The sequence below is a fragment of the Equus caballus genome, chromosome 6 (genome assembly GCF_041296265.1).
Source record: "Equus caballus isolate H_3958 breed thoroughbred chromosome 6, TB-T2T, whole genome shotgun sequence".
Classification (NCBI taxonomy): Eukaryota; Metazoa; Chordata; class Mammalia; order Perissodactyla; family Equidae; genus Equus; species Equus caballus.
This window is the reverse complement of record NC_091689.1, coordinates 40604324-40625079: the sequence shown is the minus strand read 5'-3', so window position 1 is coordinate 40625079 and position 20756 is coordinate 40604324. Positions and strand designations below refer to the sequence as shown.

Genomic DNA, 20756 nt, shown 5'->3' with positions numbered 1-20756 from the left:
AATTGGAGCCTAATAGGCCCTGTAGGCTTCTTTAAGAATTTGGGGATATAATCCTAAAAGCAAAGAGATGGGGATATGGTGAGATTTGTGTTTTTATTTTTGAAAGGGAATTTTTTTTTCTTTTTGGGTGAGGAAGATTGTCCCTGAGCTAACATCTGTTGCCAATCCTCCTCTATTTTTTGAATATGGGACGCTGCCATAGCATGGCTTGATGAGCCGTGTGTTGGTCCACGCCCAGGATCCGAACTTGGGAACCCCGGGCCGCTGAAGCAGAGCGCACGAACTTAAACAGTGTGCCACTGGGCTGGCCCCTAGATTTTTGTTTTTAAATAAGCATCTTAAGGCAAGAGGGGAAACAGGAAGGTCAGATAGGGGCTAATGAATTAATCAGGCAAGAGAGGAGAGAAGTGGACAGAGTGGAGGACTACTATGAAGGTGAAATTGACTGGACTTGAGGTTTCTAATCTTGACCAGATAGGTAAAAGCTATTTTAACTTGGATTTCATTGATCCTTCCTCACATGTTCAATATCCTTTCTTACGTTTATTGGGCATATTGGTAATTTTTGTATGCTTGAATTTCCTGTTGTATACCAGGGTCATTTCTTCTATTGGTTTATTGATTGAAGATCAAGCAAAAGAAATGCCCATTTAAAATTTATCAGAGGTTGTTCTATTTTACTGTTCTCATGAGAGTGTTCCTCCACCTATGGCAGCTCTGGACATCACCCATGACACGCCAGCCCCTAGGTGCTGGTAGGACTAAAGTGTCTCCTCTCCATTGTGGAGCTTATAGTCTTCTGTGCGTGATGATGAGGAGGGGGGAGGGCAGGGTGTGGTTGACGATCTAAATAACTAAAGTCATTTCATACCATTTATGGGATAAGTCTTCCCTTCTCTGTTGGTATGATATCTGTTCAATCTTTTACATTTTGTACATATGCTAGAATCTACTTAGTTGTTTCTAATTGTACGTATCAGTCTGTTTTAACTCTAATACCGTTTTAATTAATCCTGCTTGGTAATTCTTGCAGAAAATGATTATGTAATCTGTCAAATTTGATAAGAAATTCGCTTGTTTTGATTAGAATCAAATAAAGCTATGAATAAATTTGGGCAAAATTGACATCTTTACAATGTTGAGATAACCCTTTTATTTAAGTCCTTCATATTACTCAATAAAAAGTTGTAAGCTTTGTTCATTTAGGTCAGATACATTCCTGGCTATTTTAATTTTTGTTGCTATTAAGAATAGAATCACATTCATACTACAAGTACTTTAGAATATATTCCTCCATATATATCTTGAATCTGCCCGGTTTATTGACCTTGTTTTTCTTTAATTGATTCTCTTTTGATTTTCTAGGATTATCATCCTACTTTCCTTTCAAGATTTGTCCCCTAGCCTGTTTCTTGCCATGTTAGTTATCTGCTGCTTTGTGACAAGGTGCCCTAGAACTTAGCAGCTTGCAAACAGCAAGAATGTATTCTATCTCAGTTTCTGTGGGTCAGTAGTCTGGGCGCAGCTTAGCCAGGCCTGTCTAGCTTAGGAGCTCTTCCTAGGCTGCAAAGTATCAGCTGGGACTACAGTTATCTGGAGGTGTGACTGGGGGGAAGATCCATAGATTTGTTTTCTATTGCTGCGTAGAAAATTTCCAGAAACTTAGTAGCTCAAAAAACACATTTTTGGGGGGCCAACCTTTTGGCACAGCAGTTAAGTTCACACATTCCGCTTCGGCAGCCTGGCGTTCACTGGTTCGGATCCTGGGTGCAGACATGGCACAGCTTGGCAAGCCATGCTGTGGCAGGCATCCCAGATATAAAGTAGAGGAAGATGGGCACAGGTGTTAGCTCAGGGCCAGCCTTCCTCAGCAAAAAGAAGATTGGCAGCAGATGTTAGCTCAGAGCTGATCTTCCTCACAAAAAAAAAAAACAAGACATTTTTGGGGGCCGACCTGGTGGTGTAGTGGTTAAGTTCATGTGCTCTGCTTCGGCCGCCCAGGGTTCATGGGTTCAGATCACTGGTGCGGGTCTATATGCCGCTTGTCAAGCCATGCTGTGGTGGTGTCCCACATACAAAATAAAGGAAGACTGACACAGATGTTAGCTCAGCAACAATCTTCCTCAAGCAAAAAGAGGAAGATTGGCAACAAATGTTTGCTCAGGGGCCAATCTTCCTCACCAGAAAACCCAGATTTATTATCTCTCAGTTTTGTAGGTCAGAAGTCTATACATGGCTTACCTGGGCCCTCTGCTCAAGGTCTCACAGGGCTGTCCTCAAGGTGTCAGCCAGTCTATGTTCTAATCTGGAGGCTTAAGTGGGGAGGAATTCAAGTTCATTCAGGTTGATGGCAGAGTCATCTCCTTGCAGTTGCAGGACTGAGGTCCTAATTTTGTTGCTGGCTGTTGGCTAGGAGCTCTGTCAGCTCCCAGGTCGCCCATAGTTCCTTTGCCACGTGGCCCTCTCACAACGTAGCTGTTTGTGTGTTCACAGCCGGCAGGAAAACAGCTTTAGTCTGCCAAAACAGAGTCTTATAAGACATAACATAGTCATGGAAGTGACATCCCTTTTGCCATATTCTTTTGACTAAAAGCAAGCCACAGACATTCTCCCTCACATTAGGAGAGGGGATTATACAGGGTGTGAATACCAGGAGGCAGAAGTCGTTTTGGGAGTCTCTTAAAGGCTACCTGCTGCGCATCCTTTTGTTGTACTGACCGTATCTTCCAGAGTACAAAACTTAACAACATTGGTAAGATGGATGCTTGCGTCTAATCACATTTACTTAGTTGTTGACAATATCTCATAAATTGTCTGTGTATTTTGATAGACTTTCGACAAGAACCAGTTGACTTATAGATCATCACATGTGGTGTTAGTGGACCCTTATGTATCTAAGGAGTGGCCAACAAGAGGTCTGATTTACCCTTTGTGTGGGTAAATGGCTGTAACCCACTTGTTCTTAGTTTAATTTTATTCCTTCCATTAGTCTTTCCTTTCCATTAGTCTCCAGTATAAATTATAGAAAAAGTATATATTTACATTGATAATACTCCCTTTAAAACCAATTTGTTTGAAAATGATGGATATTCTATGGAACATTTTCAGCTTAGATGCAACCTTTCCTGTCATTCATTATATTTTCATTTGGGTCCATTTCGTTTTTTCAGTCTCATGAGGTGATGAAGGAGAGATGGTAGGGGGTCATCTCGCAGGTCCTATTTTATAGGGGAGGAAACAGCACATCCAGAGAATGTGAGTTATTTATCAGGTCATATAGCCAGTTAGAAGATGAATAACTCTCACAAGGGCAAGAGGAAGTACAAAGAACTGAAAGAACAAGAGTTCAGATCTTTCATCATTCATAGAATCTGAATATTAGGCCTATAACTCAGCCCCCTTCTTGTTGTATCTTCTTCATATAGAATTAATGCATTTTGGTAGGATAAAAAGTTAGGTTTAAAAAAATCATCCAGTATAGTGTAGAGCAGAGATCCCCATCCTCTCCCTGAAGACGGGGCGCAGAATGGGGTAGGTGTCTCTTTCACATATGTATACCTAAAGGTAAAAATAGTATTTATGTATTTTAGAATGTATCTGTCTCATCGGTCACATGTAAATGCCGTGTACCATTCCGCCATCTGTTTCTGTCCTCTCCACAGCTTGTGTCCTCCTAGGCTGCACAGTGGCCAGTATTCGGGAGCAGTGCTGAATCAGAGCAGCTCTTAGGAATACCAGTTTGCTCCTTTCACAACACGGTGTCAGTTACTCCTACATGATTTCTTTTGAAATGAGGGATTGATTTCTTAAAGAAAAGACTACTCAAATGTCATAAAATTTCAAATGCTTGGTTATAATGGGGAGGAGGGAAATGAGTTTCTTCCTTTCCCTTTTGCCAGCAGCTGCTTCTTTGATTTTTCTGCTCTCTAAGGAAAATATGAGAGTCTCACACAGGCAGAAGCAGAGAGCGCACAGGGAGTGCAGTGCTCCAGCAGTGTTCATTATCCTTCTGTGGGGGCAGCACAGCCCCTCCCTGAGTGAGGAAGAGCTCTTCCGGAAGAGACAGGCCCTGCTGCTCTGTGCTGAGGCTGGGAAGCAAAGGATTGTTCCAGCATTTCTGAAACCATGTTCTGCAAAACATAGCTGTGAGCTATCAGAGCACTGCAGAAAACAATATGTGATTTTTATTTGTTTAAAAAAAATGGACACATGAAATAAAAATATTTCTGAATGGTCAAAGAAGTTTAGGAACTGGTAGCCCCAAGCTTTTGAATTAATTGTTCTGGGGTGAGGCGCAGGCTTCAGCCTTTTGAAAACTTGTTATTGTTGATGTATAATATACACACAGAAGCGTGCACCTTCCTTAACTATACAGCTCAATGAATTTTCACAAATTGAATATACTGTGTCCTGAGTACCCACAGAAGAAAACACAGTGATGGATTCTGCTTTTTCCATTGAAAGGAATTTCCCAAAGTGAGGGGTATTTTGTCCCACCAGTGGTATCCACAAGCATTTAGAGTGAATGCATGTTCATTGTTATGCTCTGAAGTTTTACGTTCATCCCATCCTAAAGAAAGAGAAATTTGGACAAATGAATGCTTGTGCTTTCTGTTTCTAAGACTTAACCTACTATATGGAGCTAAGAAAGTTACTTAATCTCTTTGTGTGTAACTTGCCTCATCTGTAAAATGGAAATGATGACAATACACACTAAAGTTACTGTGAGGATTAAATGAAATTATTTATGAAAAGCCTTAGAACAGTCTTGGGCTTTTAATAAATACCAGTTATTATCAGTGTATGTAAAAATATTATCATTAGTTTTCTACACATGCTGAGTAGAAAGTTGACATTGACTCAAGCAACTTTCCCTGTCTTATCTGTTGTAGTTTGCACATTTTAGAACTGGGATCATCAAACTCTTTTCTGTAAGGGGCCAGAGAATAAATATTTTAGGCTTTGTGTGGATCACATGATCTGTTAGAACTATTCACCTCTGTTGTCATGGTACGAAAGCAGCCATAGGCAATACTTAAATGACTGATTGTGGCTGTGTTTTATTAGAACTTTATGGACACTGAAATTTGAATTTTATATCATTTTCACATGTCATGAAGTAGTTGTCGTCTTTTGATTCTTTTTTCCCCCAACCATTTAACGAAGAGTGATTTTCACATTCTTAGCTTCCAGTATGGACTTGGCCCATGGGCCATAGTTTGCCAGCCTCTGTTTTTAGAAAATTAAATGGGTTACCATTCCAGTTCGACTAACTCAGTCTAATCTTTAAACTGGCATGTGGAAGCCACATTTCGTTTTAGTTGTATTCTCCAAACTCAAATTTGTGTCCCTATGGAGAGAGCGTGATGCTGTGTCTGGTTATGGGAATGGTAACTGTCTCTACTGTCTAGGCGCTGCTCAAAGTGCTTTTCAGGGGCTCCCATTTAATCCTCATAGCGGCTCTCTAAAGTGTTCTCTCACAGAGAGGTTAAACAGCTTTCCCAAGGTCACACAGCTGGTAGTTGGCCCCTAACTGTTGAACCCTAGACCTCCAGCCTCTAAACTACAGCCCCATGCTGTAAATGAAGTAAAAGAGAAATGTAATGAGAAGGTTTTCCTCTAAAACAAGGATTTTTAACTAATTTTGTACTGTGAGCTTCTTTGGCACTATAATGAAGTCTACGGGCCACATCTTAAGAATATGATTTCAAATCGCAAAGTAAAATAAGTAGGATTACAGCAGAACCCAACTATACTGAAACGTAGTCAGTAAGATATTATAAACAATTTTTTATACAGTAATGTGTTTCAACTCATTAAATAACATGCTCTAGCAGCAAGCCTGATTTCTCGAGATTACTATCTTAAAGTATGATGTTTATAAATATTATTTTAAGGTATCTATGATACCTGTAATGTAATATGAAAATATATGATATCTTTTGATGAAAAATAGACATATTCCTAAAATTACTGTATTTTATTGCCTGCAGTCATAATGGAACAGAATGTAAAATTTCAGTTAATAGGTTAGTTAAAAATTATTTCTCAGCCAGGCTCATGGACTGTCTGAATTCTGTCTGTGGACCTCTGCTTTAAAAGCTTTTTCAAATGTCAAATTAATCTACAGTTCAGAATCAGCATCTCAGAAGTAAAAGAACTTTAGATATCATCTAGTGCGATTTGTTTTACCTACGAGGAAGCTAAGGTAAACAGCAAGACTGGAACAAGCACCCAGGTCGCCTGACTCCCCTTTCCACACACATTCCGTCGGACTCTCTTGTGATAGCCAATCACACAGGTATCTAAACATTTTCTCAATAGTGCACTTGTATTCCAAGGCACATCTTTGGTTTGGCTTGGTTTTATTTTATTTAGGAATTTGAGGTGCCTGATTTAGAATAAAGTCTTAGTTCAAAAGTTTTTCAGGAATTTGTTCATTTTGCTGCCAAGAAAGGGTGGTGTCTTTAATGGGTACTGAGTGTGGCAGTTGGACTCTGAGGGGCACCCCCATGATCCTGTGGAAATCCTCTATGCGTTTGTGAGGTCCCCTCCCCTTGCGTGTGTGCAGGACCTGCTCCTAACTGTTCAAATATGGCAATGGTGATGGGATGTCACTCCTGATTAGCTTACATTAGCAAGACTCCAGCTTGCTATCAGATGCTCTAGAGACTCCCCTTGTTGCTTTGAGGAAGTAGACAGCCATGTTGGGAGTGCCTCCATGGCCACAGACTGCGGGGGTCTCTGGGAGCTGCGAGCAGCCATATCACCAGTATATACATTATCGTGAATAAAGCAGGCCAAAAAATAACATTGGCAAATAAAGCAGGTCACAGAAGCATACATGCCCTTGATTGTATTTTTATAAATGGAAAACTAAATGAGGATAAATGTATGTAGAAAGCTCAAAGAAAATCAAAGGAATATTAATGCAATTCAGGACCTGGTAAGAAGGGACTGTAGCTAGGGATGAGCATAAGTGGTAATAACATCTAAGGTAGTGATTATCAAAACTGGGGAACATCAGAATCACCTGGAGAGCTTGGTTAAAGACGTTGCTGGGTCTATCATCATCTAATTCAGTAGATCCAGGTGGGGCCTGAGAATTTGCATTCTTTACAAGTTCCAGGTGATGCTGATGTGCTGGTCCAGCACGTTGAAGTTCCACTAATTTAAGGTACTGCTAATTTTCTGTTAAGCTTGATGGTGGACGTACGGGTTCTTGTTTTATTTTTGGACCTTCTTTCCCTTTTTTTTTCTCTTAATATATAAGCTTAAAGACAGTTTTGAATTGTTAGTAACACACTTAGGACTTTCACAACACTCCGTACTTTTCTCCTGTATTCCCCCTGGAATTGTAATTCTAGCTGGTGGTTTTATGGGCCTGTATCAATAAAAGTACTTTAGGTATTTAAAGTGATTCATCAGCTAGGTGATCGTTCAGCTGCATTTCGTTTTCTTCATTGGGAAGGAGCCCAGCATAATTGAACACTGGATTGGAAATCAGGAGCTTCTGGTTTGTTCTTAGCTGTGAAAGTGAAGATAGACTTGAATCACTGTCTTGAGCAATGGTTTAAGCAGTATAAATATATTCTCCATTAAATGCTCATTATGATATTTGGCACCAAAAGATTTTTATCCTTTTGTCATCTTTATTAGAGTACTTTTTAGATAACCTAGACTAATTCATGCTTCATTGTGGTGGTTCCTTCACTTTTCTTTGTGGTTTCCACTCTTAAGTAGAAATTCATAACAATTGTAAATTTAACTTCTCAAGGTTAATTATGTATCTAACATTCTGTAATAGATTCTCTAAAGTCAATTAAAAACATTTAGTGTTTCGGGGTCTTATCTGCCCTCTATAGAAATATTATTTACCTTTTTGCAAATTACAACACTTCTGTTAAGTATGTTCATTTAAACTCATCTTTGTTGAGATAAAATTTAGACAATAAAATTCACGCAGTTTAAATATACAGGCCAGTGTTTTTTTGGCAAATGAATACATCATGTAGTCACCATCCTACTCAAAATGATAGGACATTTCCATCTCCCCAGAAAGTGTTCTTTGCATTAAATCTACTCTCCCTCCCCCCGCACCCCCCCCCCCCCCAAAATACAACCCAGGCAACCTCTGATCTGATTTGTATCACTGTAGATTAAGTTTTACCTTATTCTAGAGTTTTGGATGAATGGGATCATACAATATGTACTGTTGTGTGCGGCTTCTTCAGTTAGCGTGTCTCTGATATTCATTGATACTGTTGTATGTGTCAGTAATTTGTTCCTTTTGGGGAAGAGAGGGTCTAAATTGTATTCCAGTGTAAAAATATATCACAGTTTATCTGTCCACTAGTCAGTGGACTTGTATGTTGCTTCTGGTTGGGGGCTATTATGAGTAAAGTGTTCGTGTGGGCATATGTTTTCATTTCTCTTGGGAATAGCTGGGTCATATGGTTAGAGTATGTTTGACTTGAAGAAAATGCCAAGCTATTTTCTAAGCAGTTCCAACATTATACTCCTAACTAGCAACATATGAGCAGTCCAGTTGCTGCATGTCTTTGCCAATATTTGTTGTTTTTAATTCTACTGATTCTGTTTTGTGTAACTTGATAACTCATTGTAGTTTTAATTTGCATTTCCCTGATGACTAGGTATATAATGGGTTATGAATATTTTCTCCTGATGTGTAGCCTGCCTTTCCATTTGTTTGACAGTGTATTTTAAAGAATGGCAAGTTTTAATTTTGTTGAAGTACAGTTTGATTTTTCTAGTATGTTTCATACTTTTTATTACCTAGGAAATCAGAACCTACCTTGATGTCAAGATTTTCTGAGGGCTGGCCCCATGGCCTAGTGATTGAGTTTATTTCACTCTGCTTTGGCTGCCCAGGTGTGGTGCCTGGGCCTGGGCCTATGCCACTCGTCGGCTGCCATGCTGTGGCAGCAACCCACGTACAAAATAGAGGAAGATTGGCACGGATGTTAGCTCAGGGCAAATCTTCCCCAGCAAAAAACAAAACAAAACAAAAGTTTCTTCTAGGTTTTCTTTTAGTTTTATAATTTTAGCTTTTTGCAGTTGGCATAATGATGCATTTTGAGTTAATATATTTGTGTATGATATGAAGTAGAAAGTCTTTTCATTTTCTTCCTTACAAATACTGTATATGTTCCATCCATTTCTGGACTCTGCCTTATTCCATTGATCTGTATGTCTTACAATTTATACAAGTATCAGATTGTCTTGAAAAACCCTACTTAGAGAGAATGGACACTTTGAGCAATATTGAATTTCCCAGTCCTTGAACATGATATATATATATCTCCATTTGTTTATCTTCTTTGATTTCAGCAATATTTTGTAGTTTGCAATATAAGGATATTTGGACATATTTCCATTTGTTCCTAAGTATTTTTTAGTTTTTGATGATAATATTAAGTTCAATTATTTAAAAATTTTTATTTTCCATCTATTTGTTGCTAATATGTGTATAATACAGTTGATTTTTGTGTATTGACCATGTTCTGTAGTCTTCCTGAACTCACTTTAAAAATTTTACTGATTTTGTTGTAGATTCTTGAGGATTTTTTGTGTAGTCTGCAGTCAAAAACAGTTTTGCTGCTTCTATTCCATTCTTTATTCCTTGTTCTTCCTTCTCTTGGCTTACTATATGGGCTAAGACTCATAATATATTGTTCCTGATTTCGGGGAAAGTAATCAGTCCTTCACCATTGAGTATGATGGAATGTTGTCCCTCTTGTATATTGCTGAATTTGATTTGCTGATACTTTGAGGATTTTTGCATACTTGTATCTGAGAAATACTCGTCTGTAATTTTATTTTCTTCTAAATCTTCGTCAGGTTTTGGTACACGTTCCCTCCTCTGTTTTCTGAAAGAGTTTGTGTAGTTTCTTTCAAACAATTCCTTGAATATTTGAAAGAATTCACCACTTAAAGCCTTTGGGTTTGTAGGTTTCTTTGCAAGTTTTTTGTTATTATTGATTCACTTTCTTTAATAAATTAGGCTTTTCAGGTGTTCTATTTCTTAAGTCATTTTTGGTAAGTTATCTTGACACTTTTTAAGGAATTTGTCTATATTATCTAAGTTTGTGAGTTTATTTCTGTAATGCTGTTCATAATCTTCTCTTATCCTTTTAATGTATGGTCTACAGTGATATTGCCACTCTCATCCCTGATACTGTAATTTGTTGGTCCTCTCCCTCTTTATTCTTTCTACAGGTTTCCCAACTTTTCAAATGTTTACTGACGAAATAACTTTTTACCTTACCTATTGTTTACCTGCTTTCTATTTTATTAATTTCTTCTGTTTTATTGATTTCTTGTGTTTATTATTTTCTTATGTTTACTTTGGCTTTAGTTTGTTTTCCTTTTTTTTCTTCTTAAGTTGCAGTGCTGGTTTTGAGCCTTTTTTCTTTTCAATACAGCCATTTAAAGCTATAAATTTCTTCCTAAGCAGTGCTTGGCTGCATCCCACAAATTTTGATGTGCTGTGGTTTTATCATCATTCAAAACATGTTCTAATTTATTTTGTTATTTCTTCTATGAACCATGGGTTATTAACGGGGTGTTATTTAATTTCTGGATATACTAGTGTAAGTGAGTCCTAACTTAATTTCATATGTTCAAATAATATACCCTATGAGATTGCAGTCTTTTGAAGTTTTTTAAGGCTTATTTTATGTCCCAGTATGTGATTTATCTTGGTGAACATTTTACATGCATTAGAAAAGAATATGTATTCTACAGTTTTTGAGTACATATTCTGTAAATGTAAACTAGGTCAGGTTGGTAGTATTTTTGAGATCTCTGTCCTCATTGATTCTTTTGTCTACTTGGTATACTAATTAATGGAAAAGATATTAAAAATCTCTGGCAATGCTTGGGGATTTGTCATTTCTTCCTTTAGTTCTGTCAGTTTTTGTTTCATGAGTTTGATGTCCTGTTATTGGATATACACGTATAGCTTTGTTATATATTCCTAGTGAATTGGCTTTTTGTCTTTAGGTCTACTTTGACTGGTATTAATAGAACCATTCAGCTTTCTTGTGCTCATTCTGCCTAGTATATAACTTTCTATCCTTTTACTGTTTGTATTTTTGTATTTACATTGTATCTTATAGATGATATCCTATAGTTGGGTCTTGCTTTTTTTCTGCTTAGCCTGACAGTTTCTGCCTTTTAGTTGAGATGTTTAGTTCATTTACTTGTAGTGCAGTTATTGCTATGGTTGATTTTCCATTTGTTCTTCTGGGGTTCTTTTTAAATGTACAATTCATTGGTTTTTCATATATTTACAAAATTATGTAGTCATCACCACTATCTAATTCTGGAACATTTTTGTTGTCCCCAAAAGCACCTCATTAGCAGTCACTCCCCATTTCCTCCAATCTCCAATCCCAGGCAACCGCTAATTTGCTTTCTGTCTCTTTATTTTCGACTGTTCTAGGTACGTAAGTGGAATCATGCAAGATATGTCCTTTTGTGTCTGGCTTCTTTCACTTAACATAATGTTTTCAGGGTTCATCCATGTTGTAGCATGAATCAAGTACTTCATTCCTTTTCATGGGTGAAAAGTATTCTATTGTATAGATATATGTTTTATTTATCTAGTCATTAGTTCATAGATATTTGCACTGTTTGAACTTTTTAGCAATTATGAATTATGCTGCTTTGTCTGATTGATTGTGTACACATTTTTGTGTGGATGAATGTTTTCATTTCTCTTGGGTATATACCTAGAAGTGGAATGGGTGGGGCAGATGGTAGTTTTATATTTACCTTTTTGAGCAACTTGCCAGACTTGTCCAAAGTGGCTGCACTGTTTTACATTCCTACCAACAGTGTATGAGGGTTTTAATTTCTCCATGTCTAGGTCAGCACTTGTTATTATCTGTCTTTTTAATTTTAGCTATCCTGGTGGATATGAATTAGTATTTCATTGTGGTTTTGATTTTCATTTCCCAAATAACTGATGATGTCAAGCATCTTTTCACATGCTTCCTTCTGAGTTTTGTTCCTCTGTTGGTCCTTCAGTGCTTTCTTTTGCATTATTTTTAAGCATTTCACTTTATTTCATTTATTGGCTTATTTGTGTCTATGTTTGCGTGTTTGAGTGGTCCTAGGGCTGGCAATATGCATCCTTAAATTATCAGAAGCTATTCAGAATTTTTGTTGTACCTTTTCACACCTTACACTTGACACTTCAGACTTCCCCATTCATACAAATAGTATTTAGGATCCCATCTGGCTTCCGTTAGAAAACGTCCTTTATTGAGGCTAGCCCGGTGATGTAGTGGTTAAGTTTGCGTATTCCAGTTCTACAGCCCAGGGTTCCTAGTTTTGAATCCTGGGTGCAGACCTACATACCTCATCAAGCCATGCTTTGGGGGCATCCCACATACAAAATAGAGGAAGATTGGCACACATGTTAGCTCAGGGACGATCTTCCTCACCAAAAAAATAAATAAGTCCTTTATCTTTTTCAAGATTATTACATGTTGATTTCCATTTGACTTTTAATACTTTTCTTTTTTACCCAACATAAATATTCATAAACACATGTTAAAATCTATATTGTGTACATCTTTCCCTGCTGAAAGATATATTTTGTGTCTTAGTCATATTTTCCTTTAATTTGAAATTGCCATGATTTTTATTACATCCTTATGATTTTAAGATATATTGGCTATGGCAGCCACTATACAGCTTTAGAGAAGAGATGTTGTTAAAATTATTTTGGCCTGGGTCTTTTACAGTCTTTAAGGATAAACACTTTATCAAGTGTTCTTATGGAGCCTTTTACTTGTTGCTTCTTTATCTCAATCCAGTACTCATGTTAAATGTGGCTTGAATGTGCATACGTGTACTTCATTTGTTTCACAGATAGCTGCAGCAAAGGGGAGAAGGGGGTTTTTTCATTTAGTCTCCATTGTGCTACCCAGGATGCCATGCCATAATTGCTCCCCTGCAAGTAGACTAGGCATACCCTTTCACATCTCAAAGAACTCAGCAGCCTTCTTTCATCTGTGACCTTCTAAAACAGGTTGCAAGTGTTAAAATTTGTGGCCCTCCAGAGTCGGTTTCTGCCTGCTCCAGCCAGCTGAGACTTGTGCTAAGACCCTTTATTCAGGTCATGCCATCCTTGTCAACATTGGTCTCACCAGTAGAAGCATGTTCTGTCTGAAGCAAACTGAGAAATTCTCGGCTGGGATTCTAAGAAATGGCTAACTCTGGGAGTGTGGAAAGTGGGTCTCTGTCTCTGTCTCTCTCACTATTAAATGAAAGAAGGGTAATTAAAAGCTGCTCATTTAACAGCGTTTGGAATGTTTTTCAGACAAGAAAGAGTAGACTTGGTTGTGTTCAGAACCTCCAGTTGGTTTGATCTTTTTGTTACCATATTCTGTTGAAACATTTCATTATAATTCTGAGTAATTTGAGAAAGATGAGCAATAATTAAGTCATTAAGATAGAATTGCACTGAGCTGAATGGATGACTAAGTCAGTGAATGTTCCAGGCAACCTAAACTCTATAACTGTAGTCTGAGAAATTTTTAAAATATTATATCCCTTTTTAGCAGCTTCGTGCCACTCTACTCGTCTTTCTGTAAGTAGCAAAATCTGAAAGTGTGCACAAAATTGTGTGTGTGCTCATTTTTCTGAGGGGAGAGAATATATGGTCTTAATCAAATTCTTAAAGAGTTTTATGTCCAAGAGAAGATTAAGAACCTCTAAGTAGAAAGTATTAGCCTAATTTTTAGCTTCCTGAAGCCTTTTTGATTCAAATACTCTTGGCCAGATTGCCTTCAAAGGTTTTCCCCCTTGAATTTCTGATGTTTAAAAGAAAGGGATATAGATTTAGATGAGAAGGTTTATATATATATATATTATATATACAAGGAAAAGGAATTATCTTGAATTGTAAACCCTCAAGGTATGGAGATGCCTTAAGAAAACTTCTAGCAAAAGTGATGTAATTGAAACTGAGTAGGATAATAGGCCTATTGGAAAGGAATCTCAAACATGCAATTCTTTGAGACAAGTAGGGGCTTTCAGACAGATTGTAGGCACAAAGAGCAACACTGTTTACACACATACGATGGTCGCTGGACTGGTATGCTAAGGAGGGCCTCCCTAGTCTGGTCCAGGCTGTCTCCTGCCCTGTCTTCCAGCAAAGCTACATTCTGGTGAAATGATCTCAATGTCATAGATTCCATATTTTATTTTACTGCGGGAAAAACATGCCTTGTTGTTTGGGATGCTTGGTGTGCATTAGAAATTCTAGAAAGCATGTAATAGCTAAAGGTATTTATTACTGAAGAGAGATTGTTGTCTTCATAGTCGTCGCTACTGAAAAAACCCAATTTTTAAAAAACACCCCATTTTACTTTCAAATCACCATTACCACACTGTCTGCTTTTGCCACCAGTTTGAAGTGCTTTTGCCCGGCTCCTCCTTCCCAAAGAGCAGCACGAGCTTCACAGGCACTGGGGAGAGGAAGCCAGTCCCAACACACTGTGACGCAAGCAGGTATTCAAATGCCTGTGCTCAGGCTTTGGATGTGAATGCTGCAATCAAAGTGAATTTGTGAGAGCCTTGCAATTTACAGGTGTTATGCTGCATTTTGATAAGCTAACACATTCACATTTTGCCCAGTTGAGGTATCAATAGTGAGGAAATAAGGTTTGTTGTCTCTCTGAAAAAGCAGAATGTTTAATTTCTTATTTGCCTAAGGCCCTTTGGTTTGTTTTCCATGACTATTTCCTCTGACTCTTTTCTGCAAATATAACTACTGTGGCCGATAAGTCACCATGGGACAGGCCTCTTTTAAAAATTATGTTGATGCAGAACTCCTTCAGAGCCCCTGCGTAGGGAGAAAAAATTTTTAAATCAAGCATTAAGTGAAATTATATCCAGATTCTTTAATAGTTGAGATATAGAATAACCGTCTAACAATTAAACAGCACTGTATTATTATATAGGCACATTTAGGTACTAATGAAAATGCAATTGTAGAATTGCCAAACTCTAACAGAAAAAATTTAAGTTGCCACCAAACTGTCTTAAATGTTGCCTATTGAAAAATTATCTTCAAAATTTAGAATATAGTATTTTGTAACATGCCCCAAAGTTTGTGTATAACAGAATGCAAAATTATAGTTGCACATTGGCTTAGCCGCTCATCATTTGCCGCCTTTTCATCTTAACCTGAAATATAAATTGATTAGGCTAGGCAGACATTGAGTTTATTTTTTGTTTGCCCTCTAAGTTGTGGACCTAATTTTGAACTGAATATCCATCTGAACTGCATAGAGTCTCTTAAATTGTGTGAGTAAAGGGAAGACTGTTGCCTCAGTTTCACTCTCTGTACCATTGATTTTTAAAACTTTTACCTATTTCACCAGAATGTGCTTTTTGGGGTTTAAAGTAAAAAAAAAAAACCTGTTTAGCGAGAAACCCTGTTAACGTATTTATCTTCTTCGGGATTTGGCAATAGAAAGTTCAGGTAGATACTGTAATAACATGAAGTGATCAGCAGGGGACTTTCAGATCCTTCCCATTACTGCTTTCTCGTTTCCTGCTTTCAGTTTAAGGTTTGTGAGCTGTCATACCGTCACTTCTCTCCCCTTTCCCACCCGTCCTCTGTATCTTATATTAATGTACTTTTGTGGTAGGCCCCAGACGTTCCACAGCTACCTGGAGGACATCATCAACTACCGCTGGGAGCTCGAAGAAGGGAAACCCAACCCTCTGAGAGAAGCCAGTTTCCAGGAGCTGCCTCTTCGTACTCGTGTGGAAATCCTGCACCGACTCTGTGATTATCGGCTGGATGCAGATGACGTCTTTGATCTTCTCAAGGTGCTTAACTGGCGAGCCCTTTCCCGAGAGCAGAATCTGAAGTACTGAAAGAAGCCAGAGTTTGGCTTGTGTTACTAGTCTTGGGACTCTTGATTGACAGTAACGATGGATACGAAACCATGACCACTGTAGCCAGAGGAATCCAAGCCATGCATTTATATGACTGTGGGTTATTTTGGTTGAATTTCTAGTTTGGTTTTGTCTTCCTTTACGTGTGCTGAGTCCCATCGGACACCGGAACAATCAGAGGCACGTGTTTGTTCTTCCTGGCATCAGCCAAAATTGCAACTAAATTAGCCACTCAATGTTATTTCCCAACGTCTGAAATTTGATTTACCATATTGAAATATTTATTGAAAACTCTTAAGAACTTCAACCTGTATATACAAGTGAAGTTCATCCCTACATACACATTACAAAATTTATGTTGGAGAAGGAAGGTGTAAATCTCTCTTCCCTCCCTCTTACTCTGTTGTCATCATTTATTTTAGAAGTCTCTGTCCAAGTGAGGGTGTACAGGGTTGTTGCTTTTCACTCATGGGGAGGTCAGTTTCTAATCCTATTCAGTCAGAAATGATTAAATGTGTTGATGACTCCTCAGTTCACCCCCGTTCGTGGACATGGTATAAAAATCATTGTGCAGTTTAGCACGGTCTTTGCTAAGCACTCAAGGACTTCACTAGCAGTGGGAATGCCAATGCAGGTCAGACCCTGGGTAAGTTGGGAGCTGTGGTGCTGGATCTCAGCTGGAATGAGAGGCTGCTATAGGTTATGATGGAGCTGCCACAGGATCACATGGGACAACGCTTTCACAACCTTGGATTCCCTTGTGTTGTAGTTGTCTTTCCCTTTATGGGTGCACACGTAAATAACAGTAAGTCCAAACCAAACGTGTAATAGTTTCATCACAATTCCTTTTGGTTTTTCTTTCTTTTCTGAAATGAGGGCAACAATGGGGATAGGAAGCATTTGAAATATTTTCCCTATCCTCTTCATCAAAGAAGTGACCAGCTTCCCATTCTATCTGTGTTTCCTATGCCTTGATTGAAAATTACATAAGTTGCTTGGGCATTTTTTAATTATGAGGTTTATCATGAGTATATGAAGTATATCATGAGTATAAATTTTGAATCCTCATTTTAGGTCTTTCTTTTTTGTTTTGTTCCCCATTTCCCCAACCATTTCCCTGTTTTTCTACCTAGGGTCTGGATGCAGACAGTCTCCGTGTGGAACCATTGGGTGAAGACAATTCCGGGGCGCTCTATTGGTATTTCTATGGAACGCGAATGTACAAGGAGGACCCTATACAAGGAAAATCCAATGGAGAGCTCTATTTGAGCAGGTATACACTTTAAGACCAAGCTGTGATAGCTACTGTAAAAAATGTCATTAAAATTAAATACATCAGAATTCTGCAGCAAAAAAGTTTTTTCTTATGAAGGGATTGGCTATAACAGCATAACACAAATAGATGCAAAGAGTTATTTCATAGAAAAATTGAAAGGGCGGGGCCGGTCCCATGGCCGAGTGGTTAAGTTCGCGTGCTTGCTTCAGCGGCCCAGGGTTTCGCCAGTTTGGATCCTGGGTGCAGACATGGCACCGCTCGTCAGGCCATGCTGAGGTGGTATCCCACATAGCAGAGCCAGTAGGACCTACAACTAGAATATACAACTATGTGCTGGGGGGCTTAGGGTAGAAGAGGAAGAAGTAAAAAATAAATAAACCCAAAAAAAGGGCAGCAGATGTTAGCTCAGAGCAGGACAGTCATTTCACTGTAGCAGTTTTCCTCTTTCATAGTCACTTCTTGAGAATACCTTTTTTCTGCTAGAATTGGTGATCTACGCTGTCAGTATAGGACCAGATGGACCTTAAAGAATGCCTGAACATAAGCCTTCCTAAATGAGGAAGAGACCCCTGCTATCAATAGCATCCCAGAACAGTGCTGTCAGCTTGTTTTATTAGACTTTCCTATTGCTAGGAGTGCTCACTATTAAGAAAGTGCTACGTCTTACTCAGTTTTTAATAGTGTAGAAGGTCAGTTTTCCTTGGTTCCACTCTCTAGTAGTGGAAGACAGGAAGTCCCCTGTTCTTTCCCGATGGCTGCTGCATTTAGTCTTTTGTAGTAATCTCTTGGCCAGAAAAGCTGCAGTTACTCATTTAAAAGTCGTATGTAACACATCAATCCTATGACAGAACATTTCTAATTAATATACTATTTCTTAGGGAAAGCGAAGGACAAAAGAATGTCTCAAGTGTTCCTGGGAAAACAGGAAAAAGAAGAGGAAGACCCCCAAAAAGGAAGAAACTCCAGGAAGAGACTACAGTGAGGTAAGAAGATCTCATTAGTCTTTGATGGTTCTAGACCCTCATGCTGGGAGGGACCTAAATTTCATTTGTTCCTTCACCCTTGATCTTCGCTCGAGCCATCGGAAGGACGTAAATTATGGAGATCTCAATCAGACTCCCCATGAAATTACTGCGTGTGCGCTAGGCATCACGAAGCCCTAGCTGCACGACCTCCAGCAAGCTCCCTCCCCTCTCTAAGCCTGTTCTTTTATTGGACAGTGGGGATGCTAGTAGTAATGAGGATTGAATTGAACAAGACAGTGAATGTGACAGTGTAATGAACTGAAAACAATGAATGGCCCGTAGTGAGTGCTAAGTATGTGTTAACTTTTAATATTTGTTCTGCCGCACGTTTTTTCATAGGAGCGTGGAGCAAGTTAATTCTGTGATTAAGTGTTGACTAATAATCAGCATTTTAATAGAATTATATATCATACCTGAGTTCAGGAGTTAATTCTTTCCTGTTACAAGATTTTAGTAGCAAACATGCATTATTTTGTTTAAAATACCATTTCCTACAATAAAGAAAAGGTCAGATCTTTAACATTTTTATAGTCTTTATTTTATATTTAATTTTAGCAAAGAAAGATTACATTACGTTTCAGCAATTCTTTTAAGAAATTCTACCATCAGACCTGTCATTATCTACCTATGAAAGTTAGGTCATGTTCTTAAAAATTTGAATCACAGGACAAACTGCTTCTTCCCTCTAAATTTTAGAACTACTAAATAATCTAAATGCTTAGAGTAGGCCAAATTTCACTGTGTTGCTTATTAACCACTAAGAAGTGTTTGCTAGGAATTAGATTATGAATAAATCAATCAGAATTTGATATTTTTACATATAAGAATCTGCGTTCCACTTAACTTCCCGGAACGTGGCTGCAGCTGGCAGCTTTCCTCCTACCAGTGTTTGTGAGAAATGTCTCTGATCGTATTCTGTACATGTGGCCTCTGTGCTTGGATCTTGTTAGCAATCCACACCTCCTCCTGTGTTCAGAAAGCCGTTTTATGCCTATCTCCATTTTCTTGTAAGTACCAACAATTCAAGTGTTGGGAATATAGAATCACTCTAGCAAACATACGTGGACTTGTACTACCCTCTACTGGTGGTATTACTCTTTAGAGCTCTGTATCCAATACAGTATATACATATTTTTTAATTAAATAAAATTTAAAATTCAGTTCCTCAGTCACACAAGCCACATTTCAGGTGCTCAGTAGCCACATGTAGATCGTGGCTACCATATCGGACAGCAAAAATATAGAAATTTTAATCTTCACAGAAACTTCTGTAGAAGAGTACTGCTTTAGATAATTGAGAGCAAGCCCCCAAAAAAGTCCACAGAGAATGTCCTGTACGACTCGGGAATACAAATGGCAGTGATACCTAATGCCATTGTGCGAGTACTTTGTATTTTATATTAATCCCAACATCCCTTTGAGGTAGACGTTAGTAATAGCCCCATTTTACAGGAAAGTTAATTGGCTTTCCCAAGGTCAAGTGGTGAGTGACAAGCCTTGAACAGGGCCAGTCTGCCTTCAGAGCGCATGTTCTTACCCTCTGCTGTATGTGAGGTTATGTTAAATGTGCCTTGTCTATAGGGCAGCCTTGCCTCAGTGAGGAGGATATTGGAATCCCTATAGTTCTTTTTTTCTCGGCATTTAACTATTAACACTTAACTGTTTGATTACAAAAAAAAATGTTTTAAAAGTTAATATTTTTCTATTCATTGATGTTAGCATAACATTGGTTTCCTATACAGCAGTCCTTCTCTCTATACCAACACACCTACATCCTGGTGTTTGTTTATTCAGGACAGTCACTCATCATCTTTTTTTTTTTTTTTTTTTTTTAAAGATTGGCACTGGCGCTAACGTCTGTTGCCAATCTGGTTTTTTTCTTCTTTTTTTTTAAATTCTTCTCCCCAAATCCCTCCAGTACATAGTTGTACATTCTAGTTGTAGGTCATTCTAGTTGTGGCATGTGGGATGCTGCCTCAGCATGGCCTGATGAGCAGTGCCATGTCCACGCCTAGGATCTGAACCAGTGAAACCCTGGGCCACGAAGCAGAGTGTGCAAACTTAACCACTCGGCCACAGGGCCGGCCCCTCCTTATCTTGACCTTGCCCCGCTGACACACACACACACACACACCACTCTCCTTGTATTAAGTTAATTGAGTCTGCCTTATGGGGGAAGCACAGAACAATTTTGAACATGTCTTTGTTTTAACTGGTACCTCCTTTTCCTGTGTTTCAGTGAAAAGCCAGAAGAAAACTCCTTGGTATCTGAGACACAGACAAGAAATGGTAATGACCTTTGCTGGAGTTTAGAAAGGATTAAGTAAGCATGGTTGATTTATATTATGATGGTGACTCTCTCATTTTCCAGAGTCATACAAAGCAGTTAAGGTTATTGCAGTGACCTTCTAACTATTCTCCTTGCCCTCCAGTTCTCTCTTCCTCACACTTCATCCTGTCCCCATCTCTCCCTCTGATGAATAACTAGAGGGAAAGACCAGGTCTTTCCA

The 20756-nt window shown here is 38.5% G+C and overlaps 1 protein-coding gene across 8 annotated transcripts in view; it reads left to right on the top strand.

Moving 5' to 3' along the window:
* Positions 1-20756, top strand: part of CECR2 (CECR2 histone acetyl-lysine reader) — a 160799-nt gene that overhangs the window by 101765 nt on the left and 38278 nt on the right. For all 8 annotated transcript variants that reach the window (XM_070269767.1, XM_023642863.2, XM_070269771.1 and 5 more), the window contains exons 3-6: positions 15693-15876; positions 17079-17218; positions 18100-18204; positions 20486-20535. In XM_070269767.1, the coding sequence (XP_070125868.1) occupies positions 15693-15876; positions 17079-17218; positions 18100-18204; positions 20486-20535 (479 nt within the window). The remainder of the gene's footprint in view (positions 1-15692; positions 15877-17078; positions 17219-18099; positions 18205-20485; positions 20536-20756) is intronic.